The 20,782-nt window shown below is 41.2% G+C and overlaps 1 protein-coding gene across 1 annotated transcript in view; it reads left to right on the top strand.

The window, feature by feature from the left end:
- LOC107388505 (reelin) overlaps positions 1-20,782 on the top strand; it is a 124,196-nt gene that overhangs the window by 76,336 nt on the left and 27,078 nt on the right. Inside the window, exons 5-19 of the mRNA XM_054732918.2 lie at positions 1,096-1,128; positions 1,263-1,341; positions 1,525-1,621; positions 4,320-4,371; positions 5,239-5,347; positions 6,962-7,202; positions 8,094-8,239; positions 13,777-13,928; positions 14,044-14,159; positions 14,349-14,557; positions 15,594-15,722; positions 15,796-15,905; positions 18,670-18,736; positions 18,928-19,161; positions 19,635-19,796. Of these exons, the coding sequence (XP_054588893.1) occupies positions 1,096-1,128; positions 1,263-1,341; positions 1,525-1,621; positions 4,320-4,371; positions 5,239-5,347; positions 6,962-7,202; positions 8,094-8,239; positions 13,777-13,928; positions 14,044-14,159; positions 14,349-14,557; positions 15,594-15,722; positions 15,796-15,905; positions 18,670-18,736; positions 18,928-19,161; positions 19,635-19,796 (1,936 nt within the window). The remainder of the gene's footprint in view (positions 1-1,095; positions 1,129-1,262; positions 1,342-1,524; positions 1,622-4,319; positions 4,372-5,238; positions 5,348-6,961; positions 7,203-8,093; positions 8,240-13,776; positions 13,929-14,043; positions 14,160-14,348; positions 14,558-15,593; positions 15,723-15,795; positions 15,906-18,669; positions 18,737-18,927; positions 19,162-19,634; positions 19,797-20,782) is intronic.

The following is a 20,782-nucleotide window of genomic DNA, read 5'->3' as shown; positions in this document are numbered from 1 at the left end:
TCTTTTGTTGTTATTGATCAGTTTAACAATGACAATTAATTTGTAGCACCAAGTTATTGTTTACCTTCAAACTTCGTACCCTACTCCTGCATTTGGTTGTTTTTGTGCAGCGCATGATGACTTATTTTAGTGAATCACATGTTCATCTCAAGGTGCAAGCTGTAAGAACCAGACACGTCTTAATCCGTGTGAATGAGCGATGCCTTCAAGTTGATGCATTTAATCATACATCATTATTCACTAAATGTAAACTCAAGCTAAGCCCGTTTGTTCTCATCAGTGTACGTGTCGGTCTTCTAGTTGATTATTTAACGCTTTTGTCACTCAAACCTGACTTTAGTAAACACCATCATTCACGGTTTTTCAAACCTGTCTTGTTTTCTTTTTCCACCACCTTATAAAAGCGTTTCCACCCAACCTGATCCATCACTGTTCCTCACTGTGTATCTTCTCTGTCTCAATCAGCACAAAGTTTCACTACGTCTGCTACTTTTCAATCTTTCAAGATGAGGCTGACTCTGTTCTAAAAGATGTTTTTGTTAATTGAGTTGAAACCATTTTTAACTGTCTTTTGATTCATTCATTTCTAACGCCTCCACCCCTCGCCCAGCCCCTCATTCACCTCCTGCCTCCTCCGTCCCCCAGAGAGAGATTGATAGTTGGGTGCGTTTGCCAGGCAGTGGCCACAGATCACAGTACAGCCCCCTCTGGGGAGGGTGAGGGTTAATTGCCATTGAACCATTAATCATAGGAGGCAGGCCTTTGATTACTGAAAGGAATTATCATGAGCAGCAACAGGAGACTGCAGCCACGGCCAGCCGGGACACAGAGACAGTTTGTTTTAGTCGGATATGATGCATGATTGGTTGCTTTTCCTAGTTCTCACTGTCTCAAACACAGCAGATCACCATTCAAAACTTGGAAAATATGAACTTTTTGTTTGCTCCGTGCATTTTCTTCTATCCGGTATTAAACCTGTTGGTTTAAAACACTTTTCATATATAAGGTGTAGCTAATCAGGTGCAGAAGTAGCAGACTGTGTGTGTAAATACTATGATGTTGCCTTCGTTTACCGTGTAACTGTGTGTGTTTCAGCCCCGACCGAGTCCCCGCTGAGGCCGAATCTTGGTGAGCCTGCATTTTATTGCATGCTGTTATTTTCTTTAGTTTTGTCTCCTATTATCACACAAGTAATAATTCTCAAAAACACCAGGCATTGCACAAAGTGTGTTTAACTGTGTTGTGGACTTCGATGCTTGTAGCGGAGCTCCACGGGAAACACGCAGTGCTACGAGATGACTTTGACTCCAGCATCCAAGGAGAGCTAGACCCAAATATATGGTAGGTGAAAAAGCTACAACGCCTTGTGTTTTTTGTGTCTACTCAATCATAAAATCAGCACGAGCTGTTGGGTGGTAAAGGTCCAGGTTCACGGTCCTAACTGGTCTTCACAAGTCCAAGTCTTTTAGCTCAGCTTTAGCAGTGTGTTTGGTGGTTGTAACCTCGTTTTTGCTCCTCCTCCAGGTCTGAGTGCAGCAACTGTGAAGTTGGAGAGCAGTGTGGTGTGCTGATGCATGGCAGGGCGGTCACTTTCTGTGAGCACTTTGGAGAGCGAGAGCTGGTAACTGTCATGTTTGCCCACATTGTAACCACTGGATATTTCATGACCCATTGACTATAAATTCAAACCCACATCCACAATGAATTACGGCACGCTGACTGTAATTGTTTCTCTGAGCTGTTTCACTATGAGATGTTAAATTAAAATCAAATCTTATGTTTATCAGAGTCTTGTTTCAAGTGTCTGCAGACTTCTTATTTATTTTATTATAGCACGTTTATGCGTGCACGTTTACTCCAAAGCAAGAATGCACAACTGGAGAGTGACGTACTGTATCACGGTCATGCTAATTACTGAAGCATCACACGGTCACGATTGTTCGTTAACATTTTTCCTGTCCTTGTTTTAAATCTACAAAGTGGATTTCAAACAGTTTGTTCTGCTGTCGGAGATTAGAGTCATTTCACAGCAGAGGAGCCTTTTGTTACCTCACAACTCTATTCACTTCTTTGATAAGCAGTTGCTTTTGTCTGTCACTGCTCCAGATGTTTCATGTAGCAGCTGCTGCTGTCTGGCAGCTCTTCTGTCAAATGGAACAACGACACACTTCCAGAGACACACACAGACAGTTTCAGACAGAAACAGCCAAATACACAAATACAAAGCATCTCATAGCCTGAAGCGCTTCATACATGAATGATTGATCTTGTATTAAAGAGAAACATTTTTTAAAAAGTACTTGTGTTTTAAAAACATTTGGTAAATAGTTGCTGTGTAGTTTATCTCTGCAGCATCGAAAAGAAAGTGACATCAAACTCCTGAACTCTTATCTTTGTTTATTAAGTCACCTGTTTCAATTGTTTTAATCAGAATTATTGTTAGAGAGAACTATCATAGGTCAACTTCACTGAAAAAAAAGTTTTAAAATGAATATTTCTGATTATGATTGGCCACTGTGTGTTTTCATGCGGGCAGAACATGAAAATAGTCTCCTACACCTTTCTCCTGCATTAGCTTCTGATAGAAAACAGATGGTGAAACTCTACTATTTGAAAATCCTGACAGATCTACGTCACACCGTCACTTAACATCCGTGGACTCCCCCAGCTTGACTCCTGACAGGAAAGGCTGTTGTTGGTTTAGCGGCTAGGAAACAGCAGATAATGCCTCGGCTGGTAGAAGCTAACCATTAGCATTAGCAACTCCACCACACAGCAGAACTCCTGCAGACCTGTGCTATTAGTGGAGATGAAGCATCAACATTGCAAAGCAAACAGAGTCCGTTGTAGAGTCATGTTGCTGTTAGCCAGTCAGAGGCAATGTCCAAAATATCAGGAAGAGCCCAAATCCTGTCATGCTCTTCATCTCTCTCTTCCAGCTGAATTCTACGCCCTCAAACAGATGCACCTGTCATGGTCTGCGTCTGCCCCTTTCTTCATGTGCCTCCTGCTGTCCTCCATCCCTCTCTAGATTCCCTTTTGTGTCTCTTAGTGCCCTCATGTGTCCTTTGTCTGCGTTTCAGTTAGGTGTCTTATGTTGTAAAGTCAATTCCTCCCAGGTCCTGTGCCATTCCCCTGCTCAGTGTTTGTGTGAGTCCTTCCCTCAGTTTTAGGTTGAGTTTTGGGTTTGAGGTTGAGGTTGTCTGCCCTCCATTGGTTCTGTTTCCCCCATTTGCATGATTGGTGTCACCTGCCTTCCCTCCAGCCCTTACTCCACACACCTGTTTCCTGTTTCCTTAAATGTTCTCCCTGTGTATTTAAGCCCTGCTCGTCTCTGTTTGGTGCCGGTCCATTGTTGTTTGTGTCAGTGTTGCTTGTGCTCTGTGTGAGCTTTTGTCCTCGCTTCTAGGTTTGTGCTCTGTGTGAGCTTTTGTTCTCCTGATACTCAGGACTCTGGTTTTTGGCTTCCTGCCTTTTTGGATTATTTTTTGCTCTCTTAAATAAAAGGATTTTTATTTTTAAAACACTCCTGCCTCGTGTCATCTGGGATATCTGCATCTTGGGTCCTAACAACCTCCTCCTTGCGCTCAACGTGACAGCACCAGAGCTTTTTTCCCCAGAATACAACTTACAAAGCATTCGTTCCTACTAGAGCCCACTACAAGCATACAAAAAATATGAGTACATTTAACCTTTAAACTATCCTAACTCTGATTTTCTCAACTTAACCCTCAGGCTTCATTAGGGAAATTTTTGTCCATTTGGGCAGTTTTTTTGCTTTTCTTTTGGACGCCATTTCACCATTGTTTGTGCATATGGTACAAAATGTTGTCGCAAAACCTCTCTCTGGACAAATTTAGAAATGTTGAATTTGGAAAATAGACCAAGGGAACACTGTGAAAGAAATAAAACACTATACACTTGAGCTTTTAGAGGACAAAAGTGTCCCATTGACTTCCACTGAAACCACAGGTTTTGATCCTGTAACATCTGCAGCAAATAATCATGCTTTCTGTGATATTAGAGTTTTATTTTGTAGAAAAGTGGTCAAATATAGGATTTTTACTGTTCACCACCAAATTCAGTCATTTCTCCATATGTGGAGCTCCAGACAGGTATATAAATATACTAATGAAATAAACATATTAAGGTATACATTTTTAAAGCCACTTTTACAAGTAGACACTTTTGTCCTCTGATTAGTTCTTTGACTCTCTGACTGCTTTCATAGCTAGCGCTGTAAGTTTAAACACTTAAAAAGATCACATGGATACATTTAGAGACTTGATAACGGCAACAGTCTTGTGTATCTTCCTCAGACAACCGTGCCCCTCAACACCAGCACAGCGTCAGTCCTGCAGTTCGCCCTGGGTGAGTATTAAATATCCACTAACTCTGTAAAGACAACAAGATGTGGACAGTGCAACACTTTTAGTATAAAACTTAGCTTTAAATTGTTTTTTTTCTTCAGGATACATACATGTTTTGTTCTGCTGGTACAAACAGCCTATCTGTTTTTCCTTCTCTGTCCCACTGTCCTCTCCACCTATCACAGTGATAAATGATTTATAATATACTGGAAACACACTGAGAAGGCAGAGTTTTCAGAGGTGTTGTATTTTTCATGTCCATTACATCCATCGAGCAGTTCTCATGAGAACACAGCGAGGAGGAAATGAGAGTACATAATGTAGAGCCTCACCCCTCCATCTCTGTTTGGAGGTCATTAATGTGAGGTTGGGTTATGTTGCAGTAGAGCTGGCTAAAGTTTAGTAGAGGTGGCACTGGGTTAATGCATGCTTTCTTCAGAGTATGGACTCCACAGACAGTCACGTGGTGTGTGGAGGAGTAAACGTCGGGGGTTCTTACTCCATTACCAGGCTTTGACTCCTCCCAGCATTCACACATTAGGCTCTGTTTAAAAATAGATCTAAGCTCACAACCATCATCATGTACAGTAATGTTGTGCATGCACAGATGGTAAATCTGATGTCGTCATGCAGCATTTAATGTCTATAAATCCACGTAAACCACTGACTGTTTGCTCCATCACAACACTGATGACGGTTTATTTTCCTCCTGGGTTCCAGAGGAAGAGTTGAAGGATTCAGCATGGATAAATAACTATTAGCTCACTCATTAAACTCAATCTGATTAAACATTAAATGTTTATTGTGTCACCTGTTAGATTATAAACACCTATGGATTGTATGTGTCTGTCTGCTCTGTGTTTCCCAGGCTCAGGCTCCTGCCGCTTCAGTTACTCAGACCCCAGCATCACAGTGTCCTACAGCCTGACTGGTAACACCAACAGCTCTGATGACTGGATCACACTGGATAAGATCAGGTCTTTCTTCTTCTCTCCCTTTCTTCATCTTCACACCTCCTCCTCCCAATTTCTCTCAGATTTTTGTCTTGATGATTCACCTGTTTTTTAATCCGTCTCTCCTGGCCTCTGTGTGTCAGCTTTCAAACTGCTGTAGTATGAAGAGACACAATTTATTATCACAGTGTGTTGATCCTGTGCCCAAAAAGAACAATTCTGTATTTTAAACTGGAAAAACTATTAACATTCTATCTAGTGTAGATACTGTAGCTCAACGAACAACCTCAATTTGTAAAAAGGATTCATTTTGTTTTGATTGATGAGCTAACGGCTAGTGACAGCAGGGCAACTTTCAAAGTAGATTTCTGTCCTCTTAAAGTCTCAAACATTTATAACAAACAACATGAATACCATCACATTTCTGCTAGTTTTGAAAGCAAGCATCATAAGACCTTTGATTGAAGTGTTAGCTGCTTAGGCAAGACTGTTAGCTAGCTCTGTTGCTATTTCTGCTGAAATAAACAACTTGACTCCAAATAAATGTACATCAGTGTGAATTCTAACAAAGTGTTTCCTAGATCTGCTTTAGCATTTTTCAAACTAGAGTTGTTTTAATGACTTACCTTTCTCTTGACAAACACCCAGGTCAGATATCTTGGTGTCATAACTGTTCCGGTCTGAGCTTCATTGGTAAAATTAAGGCTGTAACTAGATCAGCGTTTTATCATCTGCATCAAATAGCACGACTCAGAGTTCTCATGTCCAGACAAGATCTAGAGAAACGCATACATGCGTTCATCTCCAGCAGGCTGGACTATTGCAATGGTCTTTTGACTAGTCTTCTCAAAAAAGCTGTGAAGCAACTGCAGCTTATTCAGAATGCTGCTGCTAGAGTCTTAACAAGAACCAAGAGAACCGAGCACATCACTCCTGTTCTTAGACCTCTACACTGGTTACTAATGAACTACAGAATCAATTTCAAAGTACTTCTACTAGGGGACAGAATACATACATCAGATCTCCTTCAGGTACACCCAGCAGGGCTCTAAGATCCTTAGGAAACCATCAGCTGGTAGAACCTCGGGTCAGAACCAAACATGGTGAAGCTGCTTTGAGCTACTATGCTGCACACAGATGGAATCAGCTTCCTTGTGACCTCAAATATGCCCCAAACTTTTAAATCAAAAGTGAACACCTTCATGTTTTCATCAGCCTTTGAATAAGTGTTCTTATGCTGCACCTCCTGCTCTGTATTTGCTCACCCTTTAACTTTGTTTCTTTTTAGATTTTAAATTGTATTTTCTGTCATATTGGTTTTAATGTTCTTGCTATTTGGAAAGCACATTGAATTGCCTCTGTATACGAAATGCTCTATATAAATAAAGCTGCCTTGTCTTGTCTTGTCCTCGCCAAGACTAGCCATTAGCTTATCAATCTGGTCATAATTAACCTATATTTCTTCAAACTGTTATCAGGTAAAGAGCCACCTACAACATTTTAGGTGATAACACTTCATATCGTTTCATAAGAATCCCAGTTTCATTTATTTTAACAATCACTTGTTTAGAAATCTGATTTTCTTGTAGATTTTATCCACATGAAACAAGTTTTTTTGTGTGTGTTACTTTTCTTTAGAGCTCCTACCAACAGCAGCACAGTTGTCCACCTGCTGCCTCTTCCGCATCCGTCCAGAGCCGAGTCTGTACGACTCCGCTGGTCTCAGGAGAACCCCCATAGACCTGAAGGTTATGAGTCCTGCTGGGGTCTGGACAATGTGCTGCTGGTCAATTCTGCCCACAGGGCCCCCCTTATGGAGGACAATCTGGATCCTCCTGATACCGCTAACTGGCTCTTCTTCCCTGGAGCTACAGTCAAGGTGCACCAGCAGACGCTCATACAAACATCCTTCATTCAGTCACTAATTTATTTTTAAATTGCTCTATTTATAGAAATGTAATCGAAAGTCCAGTCACCAGCTCATGTCCTTTGAAAATGAAATTAAATGATTTCACATTTTAAAAAACAACTAAAGCAAACTTTAAACTATTAATGAATGCCAGAAAAGTCACAGCAAACATGTTGTAAAACATGTATTTAAATGCTTTGCTTCCAGATGTGTTAACTGGTAAAATGTCTGTATTAAAAGATGGTACAAACGCTGTGGAAGACTCCAAGAAAAATAAAGCTAAACACAGAAAATAAACTGGATGTCAACGTATGTGGCTTTAGCTCTTTGTGAATTCTTGGACCTTTTCCAGGGTTTTGTTAAAAAGAGATGTGATTCTGCACCGGTTTGAACTCAGAAACATTAATAAATCTTAAACTATGAGCTCCTGAAATATTTAAATGGGTGAATATTTAACTTTCTCTTGGGTGAAAACGGAGTAGATGATGAAGCGATGATGTAATATAGCCTAGCTGTAAAGTTTTTCTAAACAAGGTGCTTAGAGTGAAATCAACAATTTACTAACAACACATGTCTCTCCTGCAGCACTTATTATGTCCGCCGACCATTTTTTTAGTTTGCCAGTGTTTAATGTATTATGGTATTTTTGCATTTTATTCCAAATTTAAACATCTTCCGGAAAGAATTCAAGAGAACGTTAGTTGTTGCTGCTTTTGGGATTGTAGCATGCTTTTTAGGCTATATACTTATTAAAATAAATCAATTAAAACACAACAAAAGTTTATTCATGATACAAAGTCAGAGTAAGTTTGAAACAGTTTTAAACTAATGCGTTATTTCCTCATATCTTTCTTTGAGCAGCATGCCTGTCAGTCTGAGGGCAACGCCCTGTATTTCCATGGAGCCGATGGAGCAGGTAAAAGCTTTGCCTCCAGCAGAGACATAGATCTGCACCGAGAGGAGGGAAGGAGCTACTGGGAGGAAGATTTTGAGAGCCCACCTTCAAAGTAAGTCATGTGCATTCTAGTTTATCCCTCGCCTTGTTGTCTGAATAAATATTATAAAAACTGGAAGGTGCTACCGGTACCAGAGAGGATGAATTTATCAGGCATTAGTACTCTGATATGACACCTGTCACTTGTTATACTGTGTCTGGTGATGAAAAGCGCAGTGTTGCATAAGTCAAGCGCGGGGACTCACACAGGTGACCACAAACCTCCGACTGCTACATAGATAGCAGTCCATCTGTTCAGAGCACAAACACACCCACACACCGGACAGCAGCAAGCAAAGAATCCCTGTCTGATGCACCGCATGAGGCAGAAAGATAAAAGGGAAGAAACGATAGATGGTATCACTGCCAGGGAGTAATTAACAAGCTTCATGCACCACATCTGTCAGTTTGCTTTTGCATGAATGTGAAGAATCTGAAATGGAAGCAGGTTTCTGCAGCAACCCCATGACCTCAGTTCATGCTGCTCTGCATGCTAACTTTCAGCCATCAGCAACATGGACCAGCGCGTGTGTAGGTAGGCAGGGAACAATGTTGTGGCAAAGATGCACTTCACTAAGGGTCATTTAGGACCAACATGGCTGTGACTGAGGTGGGAAATGGATAGTAACAACAGGACAGGAAAGGGTGAGAAGCAGGGAGTGGAGTCAGAGGAAGCTGGGAGAAAGGCTGACACATTAAGCTAACTTCTGTCAGAGATAACGAGAATCTACAATGTTCTCTGTGCAGAAACCTGTGTGTGTAATGCTCATGTTAAGTGGTTTCTGCCAAATATTACCAGGCATTGTATGTTTGTTCTTTTTTTTTTCTTTATTTCATTTTTCATTTATTGACATTAAAATAAAAACAGGAAAAAAAATACTACAAGCCAAAATGAAAAAGGGGACAGAAAGAAGTAAAACTTATGTTATCTGCCCCTTTTAACTAAAATAACATTAATACAAAAAAATTGAACAATATAGTTCCTGGACTGGTTGGCCCACACAATCTCAACCCATGAATCGAAAAAAAAAAAAGCGAAAACGAGTTACACAGAGAGAAGCATAAAGTTGTAGACCTCCATACATACATATATACACAAATGAATACATAGACTTGTTTCCTTTTTTTTTCTTTCATCCCCCCAACCCCCCTTCCCTCTCACATTTATGTAATGGATCTATATAGGTTAATCATTTCATTTTTTATCTCCTTTTTGAAAGTCAATATTGTTTTTGCATTCTTAATTTCAGTATTTAATTTATTCCACAATTTAACTCCATATATAGACCCACAATGTTCCTTTATGATTATCCGATGTCTAGGTATGTTAAATAATTCATGTCCTTTTAGATCATATTTGCTATGTCTTTTTGTAAATCTTTTGATTAATCATGCAGGTACGTTCCTTTTGTTTGCATTATACATAAATTTTAAAATATTGTAGTCCACCAGATCATATAAATTTTAGTGTTTTTAATTTTATAAATAATGGATTAACCACGTTGTGTAATGTTGATGCTTGAGGGGCACATGTAAAACAATTGTCATTAGGGTTTTTTTATTTTTTAGATTTTGCATCAAGCAAAACTTGCCTGCCTGCTCAACCAATTGGTAGAGCGTTTCTAAAGTCCCTACATCACATTGTAGCATTAAATTAATTTAACAAGAAAAAAATTAGTAAAACAAGAAAATTCGTAAAAGTTGTTTGAGAAAAATGTGTTACATTATTACATTGCATTATGATTACCTTCATATTGTTTTATTAATACTATCAGATTACTTTAAACTAAAGCACATTTTGCTTCACATCTAAAAATGCAAAAGTGGAAATGGTCAGTTTATCTTACTTTTATAAACTTGACTCTGTCTGAATTAATACGAAGTGTGTTATGATCCCTGAAGAAACAAAGAATCCTAATTCTTCTGGTCAAACAAGATCAATCAGGTTGATACTGTATATTTATATAGAATCATCACATCTTATTGATCATAATTAAAACCCAAAATACATCCGTAGTCTAATTCTACAAATTTTATTGTTTGTTTGTTTGTTTGTTTGTGAGGGAATTAAAAGGCTAAAGCTGGGGTGTGTTGTCTAAAATTTTTAAAGACACTTAAAAAATGCTTCATTTTGTCTATCTGACCCTGTTCTGTAATATAACGTAGTTCATCTTTCATCATTTGTATTTCCCCTAAGAAGAAGAAGAAGAAGAAGAAGAAAATATTTTTTTCTATAGCGCCTCTCAAGATAAAAATCACGAGGCGCTTCACAAAATCTAAAAATGTAAAATATTAAAAAGAATTTAGACATTAAGAATTTAGACTAAGTCGCTCCCCTGGCCAAAAATCAATCATTGGCACGAGGCCAGGGTGTTGACCCACACATGTGTATCCCCAAGAGAGAGTTGACAAGCAGAGAGAATGTACCCCCTCCCCCAGTGTGCATTATGGGATGTCACACTAGTGCACAACAACAGAATAGAATAGTTCCCACAGTGTGGAAATTCACTTACAGCAGCACCTGTTCTCACTTGAGAGAATAATTTGAAGAAAAATAATAACAAAGGTAGATGTATACACACATAGGCAGTAAACTAGTATTGTAACCTTCGACCACTAAAAACCACAAATTAAAAAAATGAAGAACTTGGGTTATAGAACTAAGTAGCATACTGTCAGGGTCATAGACAGACCATGTAAATCCGGTATTGCACAAGTACTGAACACATACTGAATAATGCATTGGTGTTACTGTGTACCAGGATAATGTCAGTACAGCTTAAATTGAGGAGTTATACGCTCTTACTGCAGAGGGGATGAATGACCTACAGTAGTGCTCTGTTTTATACAGTTGTGGTCAGAAGTTTACATACACTTGTAAAAAATGTAATGTAATGGCTCTACTGAGTGTCCCGTTATTTTTAAAACTCAGATTTTTCTCTGATAGAGTGATTGGAACAGATACTTCTTTGTCACAAAAACATTCATGAAGTTTGGTTCTTTAATGTCTTTATTATGGGTTAACAGAGAAAAGGGATCACATTTGCTGGGTCACAAATATACATACAGCAACATGAACTAGCAATTTTGGTGACTTAGAAACGTGTCAGTGAACTGAGCTTCATAGCATGGCCTCTTAACTTCTTGTGAGTGATTCTGAGTGACTACAGCGGGTGACTTCTCTTAGGCCAGGTAAATAGGGCTCATTGGATACAAACGCCCACAAACGCTACAATGGGAAAGTCAAAGGAGCTCAGCATGGATCTGAAAAAGCGAGTTGTTGACTTGAACAAGTCAGGAAAGTCACTTGGGGCCATTTCAAAGCAGCTGCAGGTCCCAAGAGCAACCGTGCAAACAATTGTTTGTAAGTATAAGGTGCATGGCACTGTTTCATCACTGCCAAGATCAGGAAGAAAGCGCAAGCTATCACCTGCTGCTGAGAGAAAATTGGTCAGGAGGGTAAAGAGTGAACCAAGAATCACCAAAAAGCAGATTTGCTAAGAATTAGAAGCTGCTGGAACACAGGTGTCATTGTCCACAGTCAAACGTGTTTTGCATCTCCATGGACTGAGAGGCTGCCGTGCAAGAAGGAAGCCCTTGCTCCAAAAGCGGCACCTTAAGGCTTGACTGAAGTTTGCTGCTGATCACATGGACAAAGATAAGAACTTCTGGAGGAAAGTTCTGTGGTCAGACGAAACAAAAATCGAGCTTTTTGGCCACAATGCCCAGCAATATGTTTGGAGGAGAAAAGGTGAGTCCTTTAACCCCAAGAACACCATGCCTACAGTCAAGCATGGTGGTGGGAATATTATGCTGTGGGGCTGTTTTGCTGCCAATGAAACTGGTGCTTTACAGAGAGTAAATGGGATAATGAAGAAGGAGGATTACCTTCACATTCTTCAACATAACCTAAAATCATCAGCACGAAGGTTGGGTCTTGGGCGCAGTTGGGTGTTCCAACAGGACAATGACCCCAAACGCACATCAAAAGTGGTAAAGGAATGGCTAAATCAGGCTAGAATAAGAGTTTTAGAATGGCCTTCCCAAAGTCCTGACTTAAACCCCGTTGAAAACATGTGGACAGTGCTGAAGAAACAAGTCCATGTCAGAAAGCCATCAAATTTAACTGAACTTCACCAATTCTGTCAAGAGGAGTGGTCAAAGATTCAACCAGAAGCTTGCCAGAAGCTTGTGGATGGCTACCAAAAGCACCTGATTGAAGTGAAAATGGCTAATGGACATGTAACCAAATATTAGCACTGCTGTATGTATATTTGTGACCCAGCAAATGTGATCACTTTTCTCTGTTAACCCATAATAAAGACATTAAAGAACCGAACTTCATGAATGTTTTTTGTGACAAAGAAGTATCTGTTCCAATCACTCTATCAGAGAAAAATCAGAGTTTTAGAAGTAACGGGACACTCAGTAGAGCCATTATATTATATTTTTTACAAGTGTATGTAAACTTCTGACCACAACTGTATCTAGGCTGTCTCAATCTGCCTCCGAGGGAGCTGTCCATGGTCCCCACAGTGGAATGCAGTGGGTGGGGTGCGGGGTTAAGAAACTTAGCTTGAATGCTAACTCAACCTGCATTAAATTCATACCAGTCTGTAAACTTCAACCTAACTATGGAAAAGGAGAGAGGGGAACAAAAAGGAATTTATCTTTTGTGCAGGGAAGTGTGGCGTTCAATCTTACGCTACATGGGACTATTGCTTAGCCTGTTGTAGTGAGAAAGGTGTGTGTGTGTGTGTGTGTGTGTGTGTGTGTGTGTGTGTGTGTGTGTGTGTGTGTGTGTGTGTGTGTGTGTGTGTGTGTGTGTGTGTGTGTGTGTGTGTGTGTGTGTGTGTGTGTGTGTGTGTGTGCAATGAATGCTGGTTTCCTTTCAGTTTTAGATTTTTCTCTGCTTGAATACTACATATTTCATTGAAATGAGTGATTTGCAGCTCCTGCAGAACCCAGTGAAGGCTGAGGAGATAATTAAGCAGTTAGAATCAAATGTGTCTGTGCAGGAACACAACAAAAACATGTTTGTTAACGCTACAAGGCTATTTGTGTGCGAGTGCGCAGTATGAGGTGTGGCTTTCAGCTCCTTCCTGAAGGGGAGGCGGAGCAGAGTCGGAGCTATTGCTGTTATTTTTTTTTTAATCGCCCTCGCTCTTTGATGATGTCATGCTATGGACCCCAGTTTTAAAGCCATACCATGCTACTTTTTTTCACATTTTTAAACCAGTAGGTTCTCAAATACCCTTTACAGGGTTATTGAAATGCCACTCAGACTCCCAGTGGCCAGAATATCAAACTTGCAACTTCAGAGTGGTGGTCTGCCTCCTGCTGGACTTAGTAAAGTGGAGCTGACATGCCTGTTGCTGGAGCCGGCTTCCACCATGTTTCCTGCATGTTTTAGGACACAGCTAATTTGTTTCATTTAGTGATGATAAGCTCCTGTAGAAACTAATGAAGGCTGGGGAGACATTTCAGCTGTTATCAAAACAAAACCTAACCTTGTGTGAGTGTGTGTTTGTCCTGGTGTCTTTTGCCCAGCTGGAACATAGAGGGGGCAGTTTACGGGACCAGATGTGGAGAGATCGAGTCAGGCGCAGCACTTGTGTTTGAGAAGGAGGGCCGGAGGAGAGTGTGCACCCCATACCTTGACACTACATCATATGGAAACCTCCGGTTCTACTTCACTATGGGTAGAAACATCCTGGATTTCTCCTTGGACTATCTTTCACTGCATTTGTGCACATGGCTAACAGTCACATTCCTTCAACACTTACGTGAATTTTGTTTGTTGATATTTTTATGCAGGAGGCGGTGACTGTGAAGCAGGGGAATCACATGACAATGATGTGATTCTGTTTGGGAGATCGGAGGGCAGGAGGGAACATGTGGTTCTGGACACCCTTCCATACCAGTCTTACAAGGTAAGACGTAGGAGCCTTTGTGCCAAGTAACTCATCTGAAAAAAATGTCAACAATTATTTTAAATAATTGTTCCCTGATTGTGATTTTGAATTAAATGAAATTTACCTCTTAAACAATTTTGATTTCTTTTGAGTTCTCACCTTATTTCTGATTTTGCCCTCCTCTGACCTCTTTTATTACTTTCTCAGACTCCTGCCGTGGTATCAGTATCACTTCCATCTGAGCTGCAAACTCCAGTCTCCCAGTTCTGTTTGGAGCAGCGTTCGCATGGCGGGGCGAACCGTCACGTGTGGGCCGTGGATTACATGCAGCTGCTCCCTGTGCTGCCTGGCACCCACACACATGTTGCTCAGTTCTCCATCAACCTTGGCTGTGGCTCGTACCAGCCTGCCAACAGGTACGACGCTTTGTCAAACCCGCTTTGACTGTGTCAGCTTAAGCAGCTGCAAGAGAGACTCCTACATACTGTCAGGCTTTCAGCCTCACCCTGTTAAATTTCTGTTAAAATGTGTGGCTAATCCAGAAGCTGAAGGCAGAACAGACTTCTAAAACAAATGAAAGTTTAAGGAGTGTCTTGTCATTTTAGCTCCTTATTCCTCAGTAGGGTCATAAGGAGCTGATGCCTAACTCCAGAAGTATTTGGGGAGAAGGTGTGGGACACCCTGGACAGGTCTGCAGTCCACCACTGAGACACACATCCACACTCACACCCAGAGATGATTTAGAGTCTCCAACTACCCTAACGAGTAAAAAATCCCATTCGTTATCACATATTTTTCTCCCCATTCGACCCATTCCCTGGAGGAGCCGTTAGCCACGCTTGGGAACTTTTTGCTAGTTTAACCCCCAATCCAACCCCTTAATGCTGAGTGTCAAGCAGGGAGGCATTGGGCTCAACTTTTTGAAGATCTTTGGTATGACCCAACTGGGATTTGGACCCTGACCCCTCCTTCCCACAGAGGACACTCAACAACTAGGCCACTGAGCTGGTTCACGACGAGCATGCATTTGTTCTATGGGATGAAACCAGAGTACCATAGGAAAACCCTCCCACGCAAGGGTAAAACATGAACAGAAAGGTCACAGTCGAGATTCAAGCCTGTAACCTTCTCCATGCAAGGCAACAATGCAACCAACTCTGAATCACAATCATTTCTTACACTCGAGGAAGTTGTCTGGTGCAAAAGACAATTATCCTTTGTGCAAAAAATATGAGCACATAAAAAATATGTGCACGGTGTGGAAAATGTGATGTGGAGAAATGAGCACTGCAGCAAATCTTAGGTGCACAGTGTTTATGCTGCCACAGACAGTTAGTGTGTCCAGGTAAACCTCTTGGTAGTGTGTTGTTGTCTTTGGAGTTACAGGTGCATTCAATTGTGACATAGCCTAAATGAAAGTGAAGTTGTTAAGATGTTCTTTCCTTTCTTTAGTGTGAGCCTGGAGTTTTCCACCAACCTTGGTCGCTCGTGGTCTCTGCTGCACACAGAGTGTCTACCGGAGCTCTGTGCCGGACCACATCTACCACACAGCACCATCTACTCCTCAGACAACTACAGCGGGTATCTCATCTACTTGCAGTTTGTGTCTGGGAGCTTTAAGGTGGTGTTGACGATTTATGTCCTGCTTCCTCAGGTGGACTAGAATCTCTATTCCTCTCCCCAACGCTGCCCTGACAGAGTCCACACGGTTTCGCTGGAAGCAGTCTGGTTCTGGATCAGGCAACATGTGGGCCATAGACAATGGTGAGAAACTACGTATTGTTGAAGCAGTGATCGTATACAAATATTAATTGGAAATATGTGGAAACATCATCGTTCTTTTTATTGTTTGATCAAAATGACGCCAATATCACCAAGAGAGAAACAGTACTGTGTTACTGTGATGACTCAATTATTGTCTTTCATTGTTCACATGAGCAAAAACCAACTTTTAAACTCCACATATGATGTTGATAAAACCAAATGCACCATGCTGAATCAAATAGAAGAAGATAAAGATCTTTTTTTTGGTCAATCTTGACTTTAATTCACATCTCTTTACAATGTTGTCCAAGTGATTTTTTTTAGAAAAAAATATTCATTGTTGTTCTCCCTTTGGTCATTTTCTTATGTTTCTTTTGCTATTACATTTTATTTTCAGTAATCACTCAAGTTTGTTGTTATGTAATAAACTGAGTCACAGAGGCAAGTAGATCAACGTTCAAACAAAATAAAGCATTATTTCAGAGTTGAACTCATACAAGGACTGGAACCAAAATATGAAAATTATAAATAAAAAAACAAAACAGTCGTGGAAAAACCTTCAGTGGATGACAAATAATGACCACAGACATTTTTATTACATTATTTAGTATTGCAACAAAGGCAAGGCAGCTTTATTTATAGAGCACATTTCAAACACAGAGGCAATTCAATGTGCTTTACAATTATCGAGACATGATATGAAAACAAGATAAAACACAAACTAAAATACACACAAATTAAATTACAGTTTAGAGCTAAAGGAGAAGACAAAGTTACGGTGCAGATTACAGTGGAGACGACGCATGATAAGAAACAATTCATGTAAAGGCTGATGAGTACATTAGGGTTTTATTTTTGATTTAAACAACACTAGGGTTGGGGCAGATCCGAGGTCATGGAGAAGCTGATTCCATATGTGAGCTGCATAGTAACTAAATGCACCTCCACCGTGTTTGGTTCTGACCCGAGGCTAATTTTTTCCAAGGGATCTCAGAGCCCTATTGGGTATACAGGACTGAGATCTGACATGTATGTTGGTCCCATGCCATTGAGTGATTTATAAACTAGTAGAAGCACTTTGAAATCTATTCTGTTGTTTACTGGTAACCAGTGCCAGGTCTCCTCTCCTTGGCTCAACTGAGTGAGCAGTGAGGAGGGCTGTAGCGTGTAGCAAGACCCAAACGCAGAAGTGCTAGTGATGGATGACGTCTAACACAGTTAATACAGGAACGCCAACATGAGCCTCAAACGGAAAAAGGACAATGTTCCAGAAGGTAAAAGGAACGGGTTTACAGTTTGGAGGTTGAAGATGGTGCTGAGGAGCATGGGAGCTCTGGAACTGTCTGGCGTGATTTACCGGCCGGGGCGATGCAACGGGTTGAGCTGTGGCCATCTGACTTGAACTGGAGTGTCAGCTAGGACCGGGGGAGCCACTGAGCTATGTGAGCACGGATGGTCTGGGCGCCATGACATTGCGGATTGAGCCAACGCGCTGGAAACATAAAGACAAAACAAAGGGGAAGACACGCTACTGAGCAAGTCGCAGCGGGTTCTGTAACAAGCAGCAAACGCCTAGGTCACGGGCAGAGCTAAGAAGCTTTGATGACTGGACACGGACTGTTGGGAAGGACTTCCTAAAAATAGGTGTGTATGATGACGTGGAGAGAGGAAACAGGTGTAGGGAATGCTGGGAAGTGGAGTTCAGTTAGTGTCTGGTGTGAAGTGAATGGCTGAAGGGCTGGAATCGTGACAGGACCCCCCACCTTAGGGACGGCTCATGACGGCCCAAAATGGAAATACTAGGAGGACCCGGGGGTGGTGAGTTCAAACTCTGAGGTACCGGAATGATCCGACCTGACTGGAAAGGAATATGGGTTCAACCTGGACAGGAAAGGACAGGGAAATCACTCGAATGGGAAGGACAGTGTTCAGCATAGCTTTGATAGGCAATGTTGTTATTAAGTATGACCTAACCCAGGGGTAGCACATAGAGATTAAAGAGTAGCGGTCCTAGAATTGAGCCTTGGGGGACCCCGCATGTCATGGTGATCCGCTTTGATTGGTAATCCTTAATAGAAATAACATAGCCCCTGTCCTTGAGATAAGATTGGAACCAGCCAAGCGCTGTGCCTGACAGTCCCACCCAGTTTGAGTCTGACCAGCAGGACGTTATGGTCCACAGTACCAAAAGCTGCACTGAGGTCAAGCATCATCAGGACAGATGCTTTACCTGAATTGGTGTTGAGACGAATGTCAATTAATACCTTGATCAGTGTCTCGGTGCAGTGGTGCTGTCTAAAGCCTGACTGAAGACCTTCCATAATGTTATTTTACTCTAAATAATTGTTTATTTGGATCATTACTGCCTTTTCAATTATTTTTCCAATCAGAGGAAGATCAGAGATCGGTCGGTAGTTGTTCAATACTGAGGGGTCTAGTTTCCTTTTCTTTAGAAGGGGTTTCACTGCAGCAGTTTTCAGTGATTTAGAAAAAAGACCTGACATTAAAGAGCAGTTAACAATTTCCAATAAAATCTGATTCCTTAGGCATAAAACATTTACAGCAAGATTACTCAGCAGTGTTGTTTTGATTTCTAAAGTGCTGATGTACAAAAGATGAAAATGTTCTTGTCACATTAAAAATATCTAATCTCGATTTCCAAACACCACATGGTTCAATTCTTGGTTGTTCGTGTTTATTCCTCCTTCCTTTATGGCGACTTTACTATTTGATCAAATTCATCTTTGTGTTTTTTTTTTTCCAGTGTACATTGGGCCGGCTTGCCTTCGATTCTGCTCTGGAAGAGGGCATTGTTCCCGTACAGGCTGCAAGTAAGGACCCGCTTTATTACACCTAATAAATCTAAAGTGAATGTGTTCCTACACAAAATGATCACCATTCAAAATGAATCCAATCTTTATGGTTTATTGATACATTTTCATTATCTCAGCCTCCTTATTCTCGTAATTGTCGCTGTAGCTAATGGTTCTTTTCTTCCCTCCTCTGTGATTCGACCCCCCAGATGTGACCCGGGCTTCAGCGGTCCAGCTTGTGAGCTGGCATCCCAGACTTTCCCAGCCTTCCTGTCTGAGGGTTTCTCTAGTCCACGCCTCTCCTCCTACCACAGCTTCTCATCGCTTCGTGGTGCTGAAGTCAGCTTTGGATGTGGAGTGCTGGCCAGCGGCAAAGCTCTGGTTTTCAACAAAGACAGCCGGAGACACTTGGTCACCGCTCCTCTGGACAGCTCTCAGGCCAGGTAGCACTGATGCTCAGACTGGGAGAAAAGGTCCAAACCAACATCTTTAACATAGACTATAAACTGAGACATGAAGGAAGACTCTTTAATGCTCATAAAACACAGATTTGCACACAAACAGGTTTTGATTTGGTCGATTTTGAGATAAATTACTCTGATAGACTTTGATTGGTCTGCATAAGCAAAGGTGAACATGAGAAAATGACAGTTCGCATAAAAACTGAGCTGAAGTTTGGCTTTCATGCTGTCTCCAACTGAATATTTCTTACCTCTCTTATCTAATTGTTTTTTATAATGATCTCATCCATCGTCCACCTCTGATATGCTCAGATGTCAGTTCATCTACCTTTAAAATGCTCCTTTGCCTTTGCTTTACTCTCAAATACAGTTTATTTTTTGACCTATCTGTGTTGTAACCACTTCTTTCACGTCTGATTTATTCTCTCTAATATTTCTGCAACAATCATCCGCAGGTATCTACAGTTTACTCTGCGTTTGGGCAGCCGTAGCATCCTGAGCTCCTGCCCTGCACCTGATCAGCCTGGAGAGGGCGTTCTGCTGCATTACTCTTCTGACAATGGCATCACCTGGACCCTGCTGCAGCACTATGCATACCAAGGCTTCCACGAGCCAAGGTAGCTTCCGCACTTTGAGAATGTTTGCATGCAGTTAGCGTCTGACTCTGTGTGGACACAGTCATATATGGACATGTGTCAATGTGGACACCCATGTCTCCATAAATATGTTCATCAGTGTAGTTTATTGTCTGCTGGGACAATCAGTGTGCATTATAAAAAGAACTTTTACAACATGTCATAATCCAGGGATATTTATTGGCTTCTAGGTGATGTTTCAGGTGCAAGATATCTACAGCAGTCTACTGTTGAAACGAACTTCAAGAGTCAGTACCTTTGTTTGCATGAGCCAAAGGATTTTTAATCTGATAGGGCATCCATTCCAGTTACTTGTGCCTATAAAAATTAGCTAGTTTTAAAATGGGAAAACCATTTCTGGTCCAGATTTTTAACAAAAATGACAGAACCGTTTGCAGCAGTGTCCAAATGTACATGAATTACAAACAGCAGAATGTGTTTGTGTAGGACTTCAGTACGAGTCAGAGCCTGAATCACTTCAGTCAGCTTGTGTGAATAATTTCTGCTGATCTGCTTGTATGAATAAGCTGCATGTTTGGAGTCACGTGGGCACGGCGAACAAGATGGCAGCTGGTTAGAGTACCTCCGCCCTTCGACTTTTGATTAGATTGTTTTTTCTACAGTCTAGGCCTCTATTTATTGCCACTCTGCTTCAGATGTTTTGAGTAAGAGCTGCTGTCACCTATTTGAAGCAAAATAAGGAATATAATCCAGTAATGGCTGCACCGAAGCAGACTAAAAGTTCAAGCCGAGTAGCTAATCGCAGCAGCCCTGAGGAGGAAGGGGGCAAGGCAGCTGCCCCGCCTGACTTGGCGAAGCTATTCACTGAAGTTTTCAAGATGAGTGGCACACTCCAAAGTGTTGCCAGCGATGTTTCTACAATAAAGCAGACGACAACCGAGCTGAATGCAAAGGTGGTGGCTATGCAAGAGAGGATCACGGAGGCTGAGACCCGCATTTCCTGCTTG

The sequence above is a fragment of the Nothobranchius furzeri genome, chromosome 4 (assembly GCF_043380555.1).
Source record: "Nothobranchius furzeri strain GRZ-AD chromosome 4, NfurGRZ-RIMD1, whole genome shotgun sequence".
Lineage (NCBI taxonomy): Eukaryota > Metazoa > Chordata > Actinopteri > Cyprinodontiformes > Nothobranchiidae > Nothobranchius > Nothobranchius furzeri.
Note: the sequence above shows the minus strand (reverse complement) of the source record. Positions and strands in the feature narration are given on the sequence as shown.